Consider the following 18,625-nt stretch of genomic DNA (forward strand, 5'->3'; position numbering starts at 1 on the left):
GTCTAACTGCTAAACAGCCGAACCGCTGAACCGCTGAACATTTGGGAAAAATAAATCTGATAAATATAACTTGTTGTCTTGTTCATATTATTGAGAAATTAAAAAACTTGTCAAAATTCTTATACTTGTTGTTTTATCTCATTTCGAAGACTAATACAACAGCAGTAACAATAGTAGCATTAATAATAAAAAGAACATTAATAATTTGTTTGTTTGGTTAACTGATTGGTTCAGCAAGTAGGGCAAGCTAAGTAGGGCAAACTAAGTAGGGCAATGAGAATTGTTAAGCATCTAGTCTCTTTTTCATTCTGTGAGAAGCGACCTAACGGCATAATGACCTAAAAGGCATTCTTTCACACAGCTAGTTCTTTTTACTCAACTGGCTGAAATAGTCTAGTATATGCGCGTAAACCTTTTTCAGCTTGCAATTGTTTTACCTAGAGCTATAAAACAATGGCTTGCCACTTTGCTGTAAGGGTTGTCTTCCTAAGAAGTTCTAAATAGAATTTTACCTCAAGCTCATAGTGGAGCACTTGCGCATTCAGACCCTGAGAAATGTTACTGAGTGAAGCCATAGATAAAACACATTGCTGGAACTTGAAAACAATAATAACAGAGGGTAATAATGATTCTGTAGACAGGTACTTGCTCCGCTTGCTCTTGGTACTTTTTCTATTGGGTGTCAGAGCTTAGCGCAGGCCGATGCTATTTAGTGATACGGTTTGGCTTCATAATCTTAACAAAAGTTTTTATTTGCAAAAAACAGCTGTGATAATCTGTGTCGCATGACACGGTGAAAATGAAAATACGCTGAGAAGGCTCACCGCTAATACCTTCTCTTAAAGCTCACGATTTACGTATGATAAGCTCTTTAGGAAAACCGAATTATGAAGTTTTTGTTATGGACATTCAGCCATATTAGATAAGGAAATTATTAGAATGACAGAATTCTCAGCAAAGTTGTTGTCTGGTTTGGTTCTGCTTGTTTGCTACTACTGGTTGTATGGCACAGTGTTTGCTATGGTAATGACTTTGGTGAGATACAGCTTTTCTTCTTGCTCTTGATATGCTGCTCTGCCTCGAATGGTGTGGCAGCACCTGATAAATTGGTACCTTTGATGTGGCATTTCACAACTTGTAATACACACATAAAGAGCTTGCTTATATTACTGTTCCTATGGAATCCTGTGGCAGGAACAGTTTCTCTACTAACTTTGGCTCCTATCACACAAAACTGATGAGCCCCATGCCTTGTTTAAGGTTGGCGTTGTTTAGAGATAACCAATATTGTATGATGTCAACACTTCAGGCAGATTAGTTAGTTTAGGGATATAGAAATTGACAAGCGTTAAAACTAAATGATGACGTGTGGAAGTGTGACATATATAGCTGTTTTAGCAGATGCAGAACTGCTAGCAGCATCCGAAGGACCAACATTACTTGAAACCATGATATTTCCAAATGGTAAAGGCTCGCAGCTCAGATAAAAGACGTCATATACTGCTGCATAGAGAGTTAGTTGAATGAAGCTGCAATCACACGATGCCCTGTTTTAGGAACTCTGAGCTTTTCGGTGGAGATTGAGCAAGTTCTTTTTCTACTTTTTTAACAAAGCCTTACCTTAGCTCTAATTGTCTTCATAACAACACTCAAAAAATTTGAAAGGTAATTTCATTAGTCAACTTCAAGATATAAGCTACAAAGTTGCAAGTTCACTACTAGCTCAGACTGTTCACGCAGGAGGATTTATCCTTCTGGATCTTGAAGTCAAGGTTAGATGCACACCAAGTATAAACATACAGTTTGGTTCTTGATGTCAAGGTTAGATGCACAACAGGTAAAAACATACAGCTTGATTCTTGAAGTCAAAGTTAGATGCACAGCATGTAAAAACATACAGTTTGGTTCTTGAAGTCAAAGTTAGATGCACAACAGGTATAACCATACAGTTTGGTTCTTGAAGTCAAAGTTAGATGCACAGCAGGTATAAACATACAGTTTGGTTCTTGAAGTCAAGGTTAGATGCGCATCAGGTAAAAGCATACACTTTGGTTCTTGAAGTCAAGGTTAGATACACAGCAGGTATAAACATACAGTTTGGTCTGTGAAGTCAAAGTTAGATGCACAGCAGGTATAAGCATACAGTTGAATACATTGAATACTTCTTTTATTACCTTCATCAAAATTTTATTGTTTAAAAAGGTTAACAGAAAGATGGTACTGCATTGGCTTGTTTAAAAAACAACAAAATGTTTCACTCATTATTTAAAGTAAATATTATTGCAGAGTTTTTATGGATGGTCATCATATTCTGCACTACTACAAACAAAACGCTACATATATACAAGCTAGCATTTTAGCAAAAATATAAACACGTTTGATTGTAAAACTCTTGTCTAATGTTGATTTTCTCACTAAAAAAATATTTCCTCGATTACAGAGGGCAAGTTGAAATCTGTATCTCCACAGAATGTGGATCGTTAACTTCTCAGGAGCATGAGAGATGCTCTTGCAAAGAGTTAGTAGCAAGCCAATTTGGCATTGCGTCATGAGAAAAAAGTAAGCAAAAATAATCTGGAATCATAATAACTGACTCGAGTTAGCGTATATTAAAGAGGGTTTAGTGAGCTATTCCAGCTAAGGGCCTGTACAGGTCTGTCTCCTTGAGCATCATGTACTGCCGTTGAAGCTCTTGGTAAGAAGGCATGTATGATAGTCCATTGTATGGGTTGTAAAGACCGGAGCCAGTCAGGCTAGCTAGTGAGTCAGCGCTAGTAGGCAAAGCCAACTTTGCGATGTCATAGAAGCTGACAGGCGCTGTCGAGAGAAGCGCTGCGCGCATTTTCTCCATTGCAATTGGGTCGATAGCAGGGGGTGAGATAGACGTAGGGAAAGAAAAAGAAGTCGGAAGCATCATGGGGTAGGCTGATGAATATTTGGTGTCCTTCGGCTTGAGGAGTGACTTTGGCTTGCGTCTTGGCCGGTATTTGTATTCTGGGTGGTCTGACATGTGTTGCGCTCTTAGTCTCTTAGCTGTAATGGTAATGGTGACAGTACAAACATCAATCTTTCTACAGGAACAATCTCAAATCAAATCAATCTCAAATCAAATCAAATCAATCTCAAATCAATATCAAATCAAATTGTTCCACAGCAAGAAATAACCATGATAGCTTACCCTCATCAATGAAGGGCCTCTTCTCTAGGTCTGTGAGAGTCTTCCAGTCGGCTCCAAGCCTTTTGCTGATCTCGGAATTGTGCATCTTGGGGTTGTCTTGCGCCATCTTTCGTCGTTGAGCGCGAGACCTGAAAAGCATTAAAGAGAATTAGCGCTCTGCTCGCCTGCGGTTTTAAGTACACTCGCGCTCGTTAGATATGTCTATAACCTAATGTTTTTTAAATACTTAGCAAACAAATAAATCTTTTTGTGATGGCACCGAATAGCTCTCTCTAATCAGTTCTTGCGACAGATAGGATTAGCACATCCAGCGCATTTCTCAAAAATTGAAAAACAAGATGATTAATATCTGCTGCCATGACAACACAATCTGTATTCTCAAAGCCAGGTGCTAAGAGACATTACCATAAGAGGAATCACTTCAAATCTATGCGCAGTACAATAGATCCTGTATTGCGATAAGGCGTTGCCATGGCAACCAATAGTTCGCTTTGTCATCTATGCCATCAAATGACAATGGCTTTAGTGAAATGCAGGGAATAGAATTAGGTGGTAGAACAGTGGGAGAGTTGCGGTGTGATTAATGCTTTCTGTAGGTACCGTTCAGTGCCAGGCAATTTTTCTTGTACCACACCTTCCTGTTGGCAGTGCTTACTAACCACGCTTACGGGAACCACACAAATGAAAAGCATCAGTTTACCATCCTAATAGCAGCTTGTTGCTAAGGCTGCACTTTCCTTCTTTGTGAGTTGTTCCGAATATGAAGAGCAAGTTTCATGAATGCCATTTTAGATCAAACAGTTTTCTGTTATTTAATGGAAAAATATATTAGAAGTTTTTATGGTTTGAAATGTTCTAAAATTGTTTGAAGAATTTTGAGAATAATTTGTGTCATAGCAAAATTTGTTGCAAGGATCAAAAGCAACTTAGGTAGCATGGTGCATATGACGAGTTGATGCCACAAAAAGGTTAAAAGGTTAACTTACCAGACCATAAATGCATTCATGGGTCTTTTAATGTGTTCTTCTCTGCTTGGTGACATCATTCTGGCAAAGTCGTCGTTTAGCTAATATCTGGAGATAGAGTTCTGGGGATAGAGTTCTGGTGATAGAGTTCTGGAGATAGAGTTCTGGTGATAGAGTTCTGGTGATAGTTGAATGAGAGTACTTGTAATGTAGGTTTCAGCCGTGAAGCTTCGTTAAGTTCTTATTTAATATTATATCATATAACAGGAGCAGCAGAAATCCGTTTGAAGGCAGCAGATGTGCAGAGCAACTCACTAGTCTAGTTCTAGTCACCCCGAAGACCAGGGTGTGTCAAGGTCGCTTCTCTAATGTTTACTAACTGCAAATGCTTTACTTCGCATTATATATCACATTAGTATACGCCAGATAGAACCGTCCAATTGGTGATGGCCTTTTATTTAGGACAAAAGATTGGCTAATCGGAGAAAAGATGTGTCGAGAGTGATAGCAAATGGTACGCTTGATTGACTATGAAGAAAAGGATTGTAGAGGGATTATAGCTAGAAGTTTGGTTTCATGTGTGTAAACACTACATTGGGCGTTAGCTAGCTGAGACAAATCCTTTGTAAAACGCCTCCTGAAAAAGAACACGATGAGCTCATAGTTGCTAATAGCTACAAGCCAATCACTCTCTTAGCCCATATTTGTGCATTAACAGGTTGTGCAGCTGCTGTTTAAATGTACCAGACATTAAATGGAGATTTAGTACTAGTACCACAGCAAAAAGTATTACTCTGCTTAAGAGTTATCCTTCCTAAGTATACGTCTTCAAAGTATATTGGCAACAAATGCATCACTCCTTTTCAGAGCAGTACTCCAATGCATAGGTTTTATTTATTAAAAACTCAGAATAATATTTTCTCAATTATTTGTATCACGTTTTACATTCTTCAATATATAATATATATATATATATATATATATATATATATATCCAATTGTAACAGGTAAGCTATCCTGCTAGTTACCAGCAAACAACCTGTTTATAGATTATAACGCCTAGTGAGATGCGCATTGTAAATTTGCAATAGAAACTGACCAACAGCAGCATACAATCACTGGCAGCATCAAGTCAAGGTCAAATAAAATGAAATGGTCTTCTAGGAAAGCAATCGTGTAGTAAATAGTAAGCCTTCATATGAGTAAACAACGACTCATGTATAGGATGTTTATAGGGATATAGGTATGTATAGGGATATAAGATATGTATAGAGACATAATATTCAGAAGGTTGATATTGCTAAACTAGCACTGGGAAGGTTGATGTTACCAAAGTAACACTCAGAAGGTTGATGTTACCAAAGTAACACTCAGAAGGTTGATGTTACCAATGTAACACTCAGAAGGTTACCAATGTAACACTCAGAAGGTTGATGTTACCAAAGTAACACTCAGAAGGTTGATGTTACCAAAGTAACACTGGGAAGGTTGATGTTACCAAAGTAACACTCAGAAGGTTGATGTTACCAATGTAACACTGGGAAGGTTGATGTTACCAAAGTAACACTGGGAAGGTTGATGTTACCAAAGTAACACTCAGAAGGTTGATGTTACCAATGTAACACTCAGAAGGTTGATGTTATCAATGTAACACTCAGAAGGTTGATGTTACCAAAGCAACACTCAGAAGGTTGATGTTACCAATGTAACACTCAGAAGGTTGATGTTACCAAAGTAACACACAGAAGGTTGATGTTAACAATGTAACCTTCAGAAGGTTGATGTTGCCAAAGTAGTACTCAGAAGGTTGTTGTTACTGAAGTAACATTCAGAAGGTCGATGTTATCAAAGTAACACTCAGAAAGTTGATGTTACCAAAGTAACACACAGAAGGTTGATGTTACCAAAGTAACACTCAGAAGGTTGATGTTACCAAAGTAACACACAGAAGGTTGATGTTACCAATGTAACATCAAAAAGCTTGATGATTGTCCAAAAGTGTTATCAAATATCACAAACAAATATTCAACTGGAAAATCAGATAGTGTCTGACTGTGGAGCAATACTGTGATCTCTCTATTGACAGCTTTATTTGAAGCACCTGTGTGGTAATCAAGGACTCTGTCACCGCTATTAGAATATTTTTAAGGCATAATAAAGTTTTGATGATTCACATAGTTGGGATCCAAGTGATATCAACATCCTACACTATTAGTGATGTCAGTCGGAGGAAGCAACCTGAATTTTCAATCTTGTGCTTGATTGGCTGTTTGACGCAAAAACTACTGAAATTAATAGCTTTGAAGGTCTGATTATGTTAATACACAGTGATATGCTTATGGTTAGACTTGGAAAGCTGCATTATGAATGCAGTGTCATAACATTTCTTGTGTAAAGGTTTGCTTTATAAAGTGTTGGAGTGCATAGGTACTTATAACACCGTTGAAGCCTAGAATTATATTATATTGTGACTATGTCGCCAAATACATGTATAGTATATAATGTAATATTATACATTATATTCTTTTTGGCATGCGTCTGTCATGAGTGACAACGCTCGTCATAAATATTTATTCACATCTTTGAAGCCTTTTGCGTTTCTGTTGCAAACCCTTCAGCTTGGCTTTGGTATCATGATGGCGTTACCTATTAGGTTACTAATTAAGAGTCTAAACATGGAGTCTTGACCTCCAGCTGCCAACTAATATAACCTAATATAGTATTTTATAATATACTACACTGTAATACAATATTAATTAAATTATTGTATTATTATAGATTGTTATTGTTTTGTTATAAATTGGTATTGTATTATTATTAATCATATTAATAATTGCTCAAAATAACACCATAGCATAGAGCATAGAAAAAATTTGGAGAAATGTCTAGAAACGTAAAAAGCATATTAATCATGTAAATGGCGTCTGCCATTTCAGAGAGCCTGTTTTTTTTGACTCCGGATTTTTTCAATAAGAAAATTCTAGAATAATAATGATAAGCATAAGAAAATATCCCATAACTGCCTAAGGAGATACATAAACACTTCTAGTTTTGTCAGTCTGTGGCGGAGAAAGAATTCTTACTCAAATTTATGGTAAAAATGGCAGTTAGTAACTGCAATAGCAACTTCAAAAACAAGGAAATGCAAACGAATTAGCTCTTACAGGTATAAATTCGCAGCAAGGGTGACAGTTGCATAGACATAGACATCAGCAAAAAGTTATTGTGCTCAGCTTTTAAATCGACTGATACTCAAAAACATTAGGATCAAGATAAAATAGTGTGATCTGCTGATTGTTTGCTGTACAAAAATTACGCAATCAAGGTTCAATTTGGTTCAGTGATAGACTAGGTTCAGTGGTAGACTAGGTTCAGTGGTAGACTATGTTCAGTAGTAGACTATGTTCAGTGGTAGACTAGGTTCAGTGGTAGACAAGGCTCAGTGGTAGACTAGGTTCAGTGGTAGACAAGGCTCAGTGGTAGACTAGGTTCAGTGGTAGACAAGGTTCAGTGGTAGACTAGGTTCAGTGGTAGACAAGGCGCAGTGGTAGACTACGTTCAGTGGTAGACTAGGCTCAGTGGTAGACTAGGTTCAGTGGTAGACTAGGTTCAGTGGTAGACAAGGCTCAGTGGTAGACTATGTTCAGTGGTAGACTAGGTTCAGTGGTAGATTAGGTTCAGTGGTAGACTAGGCTCAGTGGTAGACTAGGTTCAGTTGTAGACTAGGCTCAGTGGTAGACTAGGTTCAGTGGTAGACTAGGTTCAGTGGTAGACTATGTTCAGTAGTAGACTATGTTCAGTGGTAGAATAGGTTCAGTGGTAGACTAGGTTCAGTGGTAGACTATGTTCAGTGGTAGACTAGGTTCAGTAGTAGACTAGGTTCAGTGGTAGACTAGGCTCAGTGGTAGACTAGGTTCAGTGGTAGACTAGGTTCAGTAGTAGACTAGGTTCAGTGGTAGACTAGGTTCAGTGGTAGTCTATGTTCAGTGGTAGACTAGGTTCAGTGGTAGACTAGGTTCAGTGGTAGACTAGGTTCAGTAGTAGACTAGGTTCAGTGGTAGACTAGGTTCAGTGGTAGTCTATGTTCAGTAGTAGACTAGGTTCAGTGGTAGACTAGGTTCAGTGGTAGACTATGTTCAGTAGTAGACTATGTTCAGTGGTAGACTAGGTTCAGTAGTAGACTAGGTTCAGTGGTAGACTAGGTTCAGTGGTAGTCTATGTTCAGTGGTAGACTAGGTTCAGTAGTAGACTAGTGTAGTCATGATGGTCAGCTAAGTCAGCTGATTCTGAGGTAAACTGTTTAGGAACTCAAACTAAAAGATTTAGCCTTGCGGGCTAATAGCTTTATATGGCATTGTTTTTGTTTTTAGCATGCAATTGGTTAGCAAAAGTCTGTATTTTGTAGATTTTAATGAAGTAAAAACAAAAGTCAACTAAAAAGAACACGGAGTCAAATAACCAGTGCAAGTAATTCAATGATAAGCCGATCTATGTTTCAGTTTCCATCTTGTGTATTTTGAAAAGGCTACTGCGATACCTTTTTGCAGCCTGAAATCATTTTATTGTCACGTGTTTGACGGACAAATAAAGACCAAATATGAGTAAAAACTAATAATAAGATGATTTACTCTTTTTAGAGGTGGCCAGCTAATTCTTGTTCTATATCATTTCATCATCCTATAGTTCTTTAATAACGCGCTTTATTTGCTGATGACAAACTTCTGGCAGCAAATAATATAATTACAATCAAAATGTTTTTAATTTTTGCTCGTACAGTCTAACATTGATATTCAAATGTCTCACAACTTCATCAAAACAGTTCAAACAACATTCTCTAGATTTTTTCGTTTTGGGTACTGAATAGATTTGAGACTTGAGACTTAGACTCTCTATAAACCAAGACTCTTGAGGCACATCTCTTTTGTATTTATCAAGTGTAAGCTTGCAGTTCTATTTTTTTTTACAGAACTAAGCTTTTACTTACTAGTTTCTGACGCTGATTGTGATTCCCATTTTTTTCCATCATTTTGCCTTTTTACAGCCAATCTAAACGAAAATAGAACTGGCAGTCTGTAACAAACTAGCAGCCAGAGTCCGTGCACAACATGTCATCTATGAATCAGAACCGGCTAGTAGGAATGTGTAGGTAGAACAGAGGCAATGATGGATGAAAGCTAAAACTGCAGGTGGCTGTAGATGAAAAGAATAGACTTTTAGAACAAAAACTGACTTACATAAAGTGATTATGCGTAAAGTAGCTGAAACGCTACCAAAACTTGCGTGTCAAAGATATGGTTACATCACAAGATATTCACCAAATAATTTGTTCCAGTACCCAATACTTAATGGAAAAAAGGTAAAAACCTCAAAATTGAGCAGGAAGAGAAACTTCAAACAAACTATGTAAGAAATATTGCCCTTGGTAATGTTCATTGTAAAAAGAGTAGGAACCTGGTAGGCAGGTCTAGCTGAACTCTGTGTGACAGTGAAGAAGGAAACGGTGTAGGGAAAAGTGAACATGGAGGCCTGATGTGGAGAGAAAATGATTACTATCAGAGGGAAATATATTTACAGAAAATAAAGGAAAAGAGATTGTTGTTGACTGAATGAGAGATCGCTGTCAGTTAAAAAAGGACCAGATACAGGTAGTCGTTGACTTACAACCTATGCAGCATATGACTACCCGACTTTATGACCACGTCTGCGGGAAGGTCAGGCAGTTCAGCGCAAGGTGTAGCGCAAACTGTTTTTTGCTATTTTCGTCAAGCTTTGTCGTTATTTTTTCGTTGGTGCAAACTTTTCCTGCCACACCATAGTAACAATAAATTATTTCAAAATTAAAATTTGTCGATTTGTGTACTGGTTATATACGATATTAAGAGATATATGTTGCTCGTCATTGCGAGTTCAGTATTATCTGTTATGGTAAAAACGGATTAACAAAGAGATCAATGATGAAATTTTAGTTCAAAGTTTGAAGTTTACTAAAATACATACTAAAACTTCCTTCAAGTATGTGTTTAGTAAGCTAAATTCATTTAAGTTAGATCAGAATTGACCAAATAAACAAAATAGACTTAGGGCCTACGTCCGAATCGACTTACGACCGGCTGGCTGGAACCAAACGCGGTCGTAAAATGACTACCTGTATAGTTCTACCTATAGCCAAAAATATCTACCTCTTCTTGAAAAATCTCCTGCATACATGATTTGATCTGATTGTTACTTTTGGTGCATTTCTATGGAAAAACAACTCTTAACCTATTTCCTTAGCTTTTTAATACAGTAAATGACAGCATTTGAGTAGGGACCTAATTAGTACCTGTTTAAGAAAATGGCAGTACTTGAGTAGTGACCTAGTCAGTACCTGTTTCAGTAAGTGACAGTATTTGAGTAGTGACCTATTTAGTCCCTGTTTGAGTAAGTGACAAAACTTAAGCGGTGACCTAATTAGTGCCGGTTTGAGCAAGTGATAGTATTTAAGTAGTGACCTATTTAGTACGTTTCAGTAAGTGACAATACTTGAGTAGTGACCTATTTAGTACTTCACGAGTAGTTCGACTGTCCTAAAAGCCTTAACTACAATGTATGTATTAATTGTTAATTCACAATGTTGGTAATGGAGATCTGCTCTATTTGGCACAATATCCTTGACAGTATGAGAGTGATTAATTATACCTGATCACTTACACAGATGCGCTTGCAGCTGCCCGTCCAAGTGTAAATCACCTGACCTCCATTAAGACAAGCTATTGCCAACATTTAATGCTAAACATGCTTTCCACAGATAATCCATGATTTGCATTCGATAGACCGGAATCTTTGTGATGCTCTACTTACGATGTTAGAATAAACCCTGTATACCCCGCTACCCGCATGGCTTACTTTTCGTTGTAGAATTCAGGCGCAAATTATGACAAACCATTTGAGGAAAAAATGTGCCAAATCATTGAAGGCGCGCAGGCAAAAGAGACAAAACACAGAACATTAATTAGTATTATTCATTAATGCTAAGCAACAAATAAAATAACACTAGTATATTACACTTGGTATGAAACCGCCATGAGTGTGACAACAGATTTCGAAACTATTGTGTAATTGAGAAAACGGATTATCTCTGTTCAGTTCCTTAATCATCACAAAAAGAATCAATGTTCTCTGTTTCTACTGTATTATGATGCAACAGAGCTATCTAGGTACAGACTTTCAACAGTGTAGGTACAGAGCTATCTACAGTGTAGGTACAGACTATCAACAGAGCTATCTAGGTACAGACTTTGCTTACAAGCTAGTCTTTGGGTTTTGTGAATCAGTTCTAAAAGGTTTTCCTTAGTTTATGCTTCGAGATGCTTTGAATCTTTTTTAAGCCCTCTGTGTATCTCTAGCCTTATGTGTGTCTCTAGCCATATGTGTATCTAGCATTATGTGTGTCTCTAGTCTTATGGGTGTATCTAACCTTGTGTCTGTCTCTAGCCTTATGTATGTCTCTAGCCATATGTGTGTCTCTAGCCTTATGTGTGTATCTAGCCTTATGTGTGTCTCTAGTCTTATGGGTGTCTCTAGCCTTATGTGTGTCTCTAGCCTTATGTGTGTCTCTAGCCTTATGTGTGTCTCTAGTCTTATTGTGTGTCTCTAGCCATATGTGTATCCAGCCTTATGTGTGTATCTAGCCTTATGTGTATTTAGCCATATGTGTGTCTCTAGCCATATGTGTATCTCTAGTTTTATGTGTGTCACTAGCCTTATATGTATTTATAGCCTTAGGTGCGTCTCTAGCCATATGTGTGTATCTAGCCTTATGTGTGTCTCTAGCCATATGTGTGTCTCTAGCCTTATGTGTGCCTCTAGCCTTATATGTGTATCTAGCCTTATATGTGTCACTAGCCTTATGTGTGTCACTAGCCATATATTGAAGAGTTAGTAGGCTTTTGAAGAAGTAGAGGTAAAAAAAAAGAGAGGGAGCAGAAGCTGCTATAAACGTTTTGTTTTTCTAGAACTTGAAAACATAAGAAACAGGTAAGTCAAACAGCCAGAAGACCATTTGAAAGTTAAAATAGATGCCAATCCATCTTGATACTAATTCTCTAGATTTTAAATTAGCGAAGTTAAAGATAAAAGACCAGAGTTGTAACACCTTTATCCCCATTCAATATGGAGAGAATAACTGCTGAAAATTTAGACCACACTTGTAGAAATAAATAAATTCAACATCATGCTAAGTTTCACCCTACATATGTAAAATATAGACAGTAAAACCGAGTGTGACAGGTGTAACAGGCACGCAAGTATCAGCAATAAAGGTATATAAAAATGCACTTGCATTTTATGGTGCAATGAATTTTGCACCATAAAATGCAAGTGCACACAATTTTGCAGTACTGACAGTTGCTGGTGTGCAAAGTTTGGTAGAAAGGGAGAGAGAGACAGAAAGAGAGATGGGATGTTTCACAATAGTATGGTTTATGAACTACAACTAGCTAAAAAGTCTTGTTGTGAAACTCGTGAGCCTATGTTTAGGTTAGTCTCCTCAAAAGCTACTTAATTCAACTTTCCTTTTAGCTGTTTACTATTGATCACTGATTAATTTCTTCTCACTTATAGATGCATCTGATCATAAATGTTCCCTACTAGTAACAAGCTTTTGCTTCTGCTAGATGCCTTTGAGCATGCGTGTTTCGTCCTAGTAGTGTGCTCTCAACTCTGTTAGTTGCATCTGATCATACATGTTCCCTACTAGTAGTGTGCTCTCAACTCTGCTAGATGCATCTGATCATGCATGTTCCCTACTAGTAGTGTGCTCTCAACTCTGTTAGTTGCATCTGATCATACATGTTCCCTACTAGTAGTGTGCTCTCAACTCTGTTAGATGCATCTGATCATACATGTTCCCTACTAGTAGTGTCCTCTCAACTCTGTTAGTTGCATCTGATCATATTTGTTCCCTACTAGTAGTGTGTTCTCAACTCTGCTAGATGCATCTGATCATAAATGTTCCCTACTAGTAATGTGCTCTCAACTCTGTTAGATGCATCTGATCATACATGTTCCTTACTAAGAGTGTGCTCTCAACTCTGCTGGATGCATCTGATCATACATGTTCCCTACTAGTGCGCTGCTACCTACAATAAATACCTCTGATCAAACATGTTTCTCAATAGTAGCATATTCCTACCTACTACTCCTGGGATTCACTGAGTAATGCTGAGTGATGGTTTTACTATGATCAGACTGTAGAATGTAAAATAAGTTACTACTATGATGAGACTGTATGTTGTAGATGATGTTACTAGTATGATGAGACAGTATGTTGTAGATGATGTTATGACTATGATGAGATATTGTCAAGATAGTAGAACGATGAATTCACATCTGTTAGTATCTAATTTTTGTAGTTCCAAGCCTACCAATGTCACAAAAAGAAGTTAAAGACAGTCTGCTTGACCAATCTTTTAGTAGCAAAGCAAACACTGAAAGGAAACACTGAAAAGGAAATACTGAAAGGAACCACTGAAAGGATTTCTGCTTTGACAACATTTTGTAGGATATTGAAGCAATGAGGAAGGTATGCTTATAATAAACCTTTACATGGATCTCTTATGTTTATAATAAACCTTTACATGAACATCCTATGTTTATAATAAACCTTTACATGAACGGCCTTTTTTATAATAAACCTTTACACAAACATCCTATGTTTATAATAAACCTTTACATGAACGGCCTTTGTTTATAATAACCCTTTACACGGACATCCTACGTTTATAATAAACCTTTACATGAATGGCCTTTGTTTATAATAAACCTTTACACAAACATCCTATGTTTATAATAAACCTTTACATGAACATCCTATGTTTATAATAAACTTTTACATAAACATCCTATGGTTATAATGTTTTAATTCCTTAATTAAAAGTGTTTTTTCTTATCCAAATAGTTATGTACCACAGTGTACTGTATTATATGCCGTTTTGTATTGTAATATATGGTGTATTGTATTATATGGTGTATTGTTGAATCTATTTTGTAAGAAAATATAATACATTTGTACATATTTTACCAACACTTGTTTGCTCAGTATTATAATTCTCATGGATTGAGCGTTCATCTACCCAGTCCAGAGAGGAGCTTATCTTGAGCACCAGTGAATTGCTCTATAGTTTTTACTTTGCATATCTGACAACACAAACATACAGAAAGCAAAGGCTGCAAAAGCATAATGATTTTAAACAACATCTCCATGAAAAGTACTAAACGGTTTCTTATGAGCTGATTTACTTAATAAGTCAGCAGTAATCTTGCAGCGAGCATCGGTGGAGTTAATAACCATCATTTCTGCTGACTGCTGGCCCAAAGACCCAAGGCCACTGTAGGTAATAGACCCTTTTGGAAGCAAGCTATCTTCTGGTATGTTAGACTTGTTTGAGTTTGAGTTGAAGTTACAGTCTGCTGTTCCAGTGTTGCTGCCATAGTCTGAAGTGTTGGAGGCCGTGCTCGTTCGCCGACCTCGAAACTCCTCAGGGGCCTCTAAACAATTATGCTCATCGCAGCTATAGTTAGTTTCTCTGTCAGTATTTTTCTTGTTCTCATCTAGATATGAAGCAATGAAGGTACATCGTTCACTCGCTGGGGAAATGCAAGAAATGGCAGCAGAATCTGAGAGACTCCTATGGTGAGTTGAAGTAGATAAGGATTCAAAACCAGAGGAGTTTCTGCAATCACTGCTCATACTTGTGCCGGTCTTCACTGGCTCGTATAGCCTTTGAGACAGTAAAACTCTCGTTTCTGTTTGGTCCGCCAATGTGCTTTGACTAGATTTTAAAATTGTGCGATATTTCTCATCATGGCTCAGGTCAGACATATTTCTGTAGGTGTTTTCATGCCTGTAAGCATTCATCATGACTAGACTAGTCAAATGCAAAGAGTAAAAATTCAGCCTATTTCTAGGTTAATTTATAAGTTGAAAGTTTAATGCTGAACTGCTTCCCCTGATTAGTGAACATATGATGGTCAAAGGTCTAAGACTCAGCCGACATGAGACTACAGTTTCTTTAGGGAGTTGAATTTTAAGTCAGTCTGCTACAGACATCTATAGTATAAGATCTGTTTTAGTAGAAATAAAATTCTAGGATTTAACGCAAAAATGCAATCCTTGCTCTATAAAGGTTTTGTGTAGTTATAATCAATGAAACTATGTGTTATACTTAAAGAGATCATGTTTCAACCTCAATGAGATCATATGTTATACTCATAGAGATCATATGTTATACTCGTAGAAATCATATGTTATACACAATAAGATCTTGTGTCAAAGAGATTATATGTTATACCTAATGAGATCATATATTATACTCAATGTAATGATATGTGATGGCTATCAATGAAAACCCGGAACACACTAAAATAGTTATCTAATTAGTGTATTCGGCAAGGAAAAGCTTTTTGAAAATAATTTGAACAAAAAAAATGTTTACAAAGTTAAATGGTGAAATAATTTGGTCAAAAAGGGCTAATCAAAAGCGTTGTCCTATTCCAAATGAGACCCAAATTCCAAATGAGACCACAACTCCAAGTGAGACCACAGTTCAATCTTATGTGAATCAAACTTCAACATTAAAATTTGACTCACCTTCCATTTATCACAGACATTAGTCCAAGAGAGCTGCTATCTCTGTGTCTCTCTAGGGATAAAGGTATATATACTTGGTCATCTTGTGGTCCGCCACCATAGCTTAATTCTTTATTCTGTGTTCTTTGATTCTTACGTTGCACTTTTCTGTAGAAAAAATATTTTGCTGCCAAGTAACCTATAACATGGATGCCTACTATTTGATAATAAATATATTTTGCAATTGTATTGGCAATGCAACCTACAACATTCGTGCTGTTTTTCTGAAAATTAATTTGACAGACATTTGTCTTTCATGTCCTTCAAGTTATGAGAAACTCACTGAGCAGCAGAGTTCATACCTGCTGATGCAAAAGATGATAACTCCCATTATAGCTGCCAAAGCTAGACTCGCTGAGCCAATTACAATATAGCCAAATAGCTTGTTTTCAGAACTGTTTTCTTCATCTGTGATAGCTGATGAAGTGACACCTGCTTAAAGACACATTTATATATTATTTATAGTGTCCGTCAGCTGATTTATATATTATATATGGTGTCAGTCAACTGGTATAAATATTATATATAGTGTCAGTCAGCTGGTTTATATATTAGATATGGTGTCAGTCAGCTAGTTTATATATTATATATGGTCTCAGTCAGCTGGTTTATATATTATATATAGTGTCAGTCAACTGGTTTATATACTATATATAGCGTCAGTCAGCTGGTTTATATATTATATGTAGTGCCAGTCAACTGGTTTATATATAGTGTCAGTCAGTTGGTTTATATATTGTATATGGTGTCAGTCAACTGGTTTATATATAGTGTCAGTCAGCTAGTTTATATATTATACATGGTGTTAGTCAGCTGGTTTATATATTATATATAGTGTCAGTCAGCTAGTTTATATATTATATATGGTGTCAGTCAGCTGGTCTATATATTATATATAGTGTCAGTCAGCTGGTTTATATATTATATATAGTGTCAGTCAGCTGGTTTATATATTATATATGGTCTCAGTCAGCTGGTTTATATATTATATATGGTGTCAGTCAACTGGTTTATATATAGTGTCAGTCAGCTGGTTTACTTGTTCTAAAAAGTCACAGACCACGGATGTAAGTTTTACATCAGCCAGTTTGTTAATCCATTCTAACTATTTAAGCCGCAAGTAGTAAACGATTCACAGAAATACGTGTTGAAACAAAAACTAAAATCTAACATGTTCTTTCCATATATGTCATCCCGAGTTGACATCACTGTTTTAGCCACACCTACCTATCAGTGTCACGCTAAGCACCACATTAGATGTTCGAGAAGGTTTTCCATGATCGGAAGCCTCTACAACAATGGTGTAGGAGTCTCTGGTGTAAAGAGTTTTATGGCTGGCTAAAGTTACGCATCCCGCATCATTGATTGTAAATAAGGAACTACAAAAAGAAGACAATGCCCACTTGAAAGTTGCCTTAAAAAGTAGCCCAAGATATAAGGATAGCTACATTGTCTTAGAAATTCACTTGGCCTCAAGGATACATGAAATTCAAAAAACAGAGAGTTGACTTCTCTGATCAGTTGTGCTATTCATCACATTATACAGCCCTTCTATTTATCAACCTTTTCTAATCGTAACTTTATGCTATTGCGCTATTGCTATTGATCAGCTTGCTGTAATGTTGCTCTGCAGCTGTTAGACAGCCTTTATCAGTCATATTGTAAAGAATTTGTGCTGTCTCCTTTACCAGCTGTACATACCAGAATAATTCAGTACGCATTGAGTTTAATACATGCATTTACTATGATTATGATCATAGAATAAGACATTTAACAATTCATGAGCAAGCGCAAATGAGCTCTGATCTTTCTCGCTTTGCCTATTTCTTTTATGCGAGTTTTTGTTAGGAGACCCTGCCTCTTTATGCATGACCTGAGCCAATTTGGCGCCAGTCTGTCCTGAATTGTGCCAAGCGGCCCTGAGTTAGGCTATCCTGAGTCTCACTGAGTTGGCCTAAACTGAGTTGAAGTACCGTCCTTCACACTATCCTCTCCATTGGCGGATCTGTTCGACAATCCATCTGTGTATTTTCCTCAAATGTGAGGCACACTGAGTCTCTATATTAGTCTGGCTTCTTAGTGACTCAGCCAGCCTAAGATTGTGTCGGATTGGCTTAACCATGGGCATCTCGGGCAGAGTTTTTATCTGTTCTATCAGCTTCCTTGGAGAAGTCAACCTCCGGGCGTTTTTTGGTGTGTTTTCTTCAGTTGACATTTCCAGATCTGTGGGGACAAATGGCTGGAATACTACCTGCATCTGTGGAAGCTCTGGAAGACTTTTTTCTGGTTGGTTTGATCTGGCTCCCTTCATATTAGAGCTTTTCCTAATCTCTAATGTAGCTAGGGCTTGTCTCAGCTTTTTTGGGCAAGCCTGGTAGGGTTTCATTCTTGCCTCACTCTGTATGGAAGATTGTCCCTGCCTCTCTGCTAAGTACATATGGTTGGTCTAAGCTTTAAGAATTCGGTATAGCCTCACGAATATTGTCTGCAGTTTGGAGTTGTCTCCCCTTTAACTGTGTTTGTTTGTGAGCCAGACCCGGTTGCCTGGTGCATATAGATGGAACTCTCCCCTGTCCTCATGTCGGATTTTCATTTGGTTCTGCTGTAGGACATCGCGCATGGTTTCAAGTCTCTTCTGAACTCTTACTGCATCCTGACAAATTGGGAAGAACTCAGCCGATATTGGGTAATTCTCCAGCTGGTCTGGCAACCTCCACTTCTGCAATGCAGCATCAGCATATTTTCTGTCTCTCCAGTTACGGAGTAGGAATGCCTCGGTATGCCTTCATCAGCTGGGGATGCATTGTGTTCCAC

At 37.3% G+C, this 18,625-nt stretch overlaps 2 protein-coding genes across 2 annotated transcripts in view; both read right to left on the bottom strand.

Annotated features, from left to right (window-relative positions):
* Positions 1-2,150: 2,150 nt before the first annotated feature.
* On the bottom strand, positions 2,151-4,527 carry LOC137401404 (transcription factor Sox-14-like). Its single transcript, XM_068087737.1, has 3 exons — positions 4,165-4,527; positions 3,179-3,306; positions 2,151-3,033 (listed from the first exon to the last, which is right to left on the bottom strand). Exons 1-3 carry the CDS (start codon positions 4,221-4,223, stop codon positions 2,621-2,623), a joined length of 600 nt encoding a protein of 199 aa, XP_067943838.1. The 5' UTR covers positions 4,224-4,527; the 3' UTR covers positions 2,151-2,620.
* Positions 4,528-14,353: 9,826 nt separating this feature from the next.
* The window catches only part of LOC137402552 (protocadherin-19-like), a 39,189-nt gene continuing 34,917 nt past the window's right edge, over positions 14,354-18,625 (bottom strand). The window contains exons 14-17 of the mRNA XM_068089055.1: positions 17,039-17,190; positions 16,114-16,243; positions 15,773-15,919; positions 14,354-15,026 (exon numbers count right to left, since the gene is read on the bottom strand). Coding sequence (XP_067945156.1) covers positions 14,369-15,026; positions 15,773-15,919; positions 16,114-16,243; positions 17,039-17,190 — 1,087 coding nt within the window. The 3' untranslated portion in view covers positions 14,354-14,368. The remainder of the gene's footprint in view (positions 15,027-15,772; positions 15,920-16,113; positions 16,244-17,038; positions 17,191-18,625) is intronic.

The sequence above is a fragment of the Watersipora subatra genome, chromosome 8 (genome assembly GCF_963576615.1).
Source record: "Watersipora subatra chromosome 8, tzWatSuba1.1, whole genome shotgun sequence".
Taxonomy (NCBI): Eukaryota; Metazoa; Bryozoa; class Gymnolaemata; order Cheilostomatida; family Watersiporidae; genus Watersipora; species Watersipora subatra.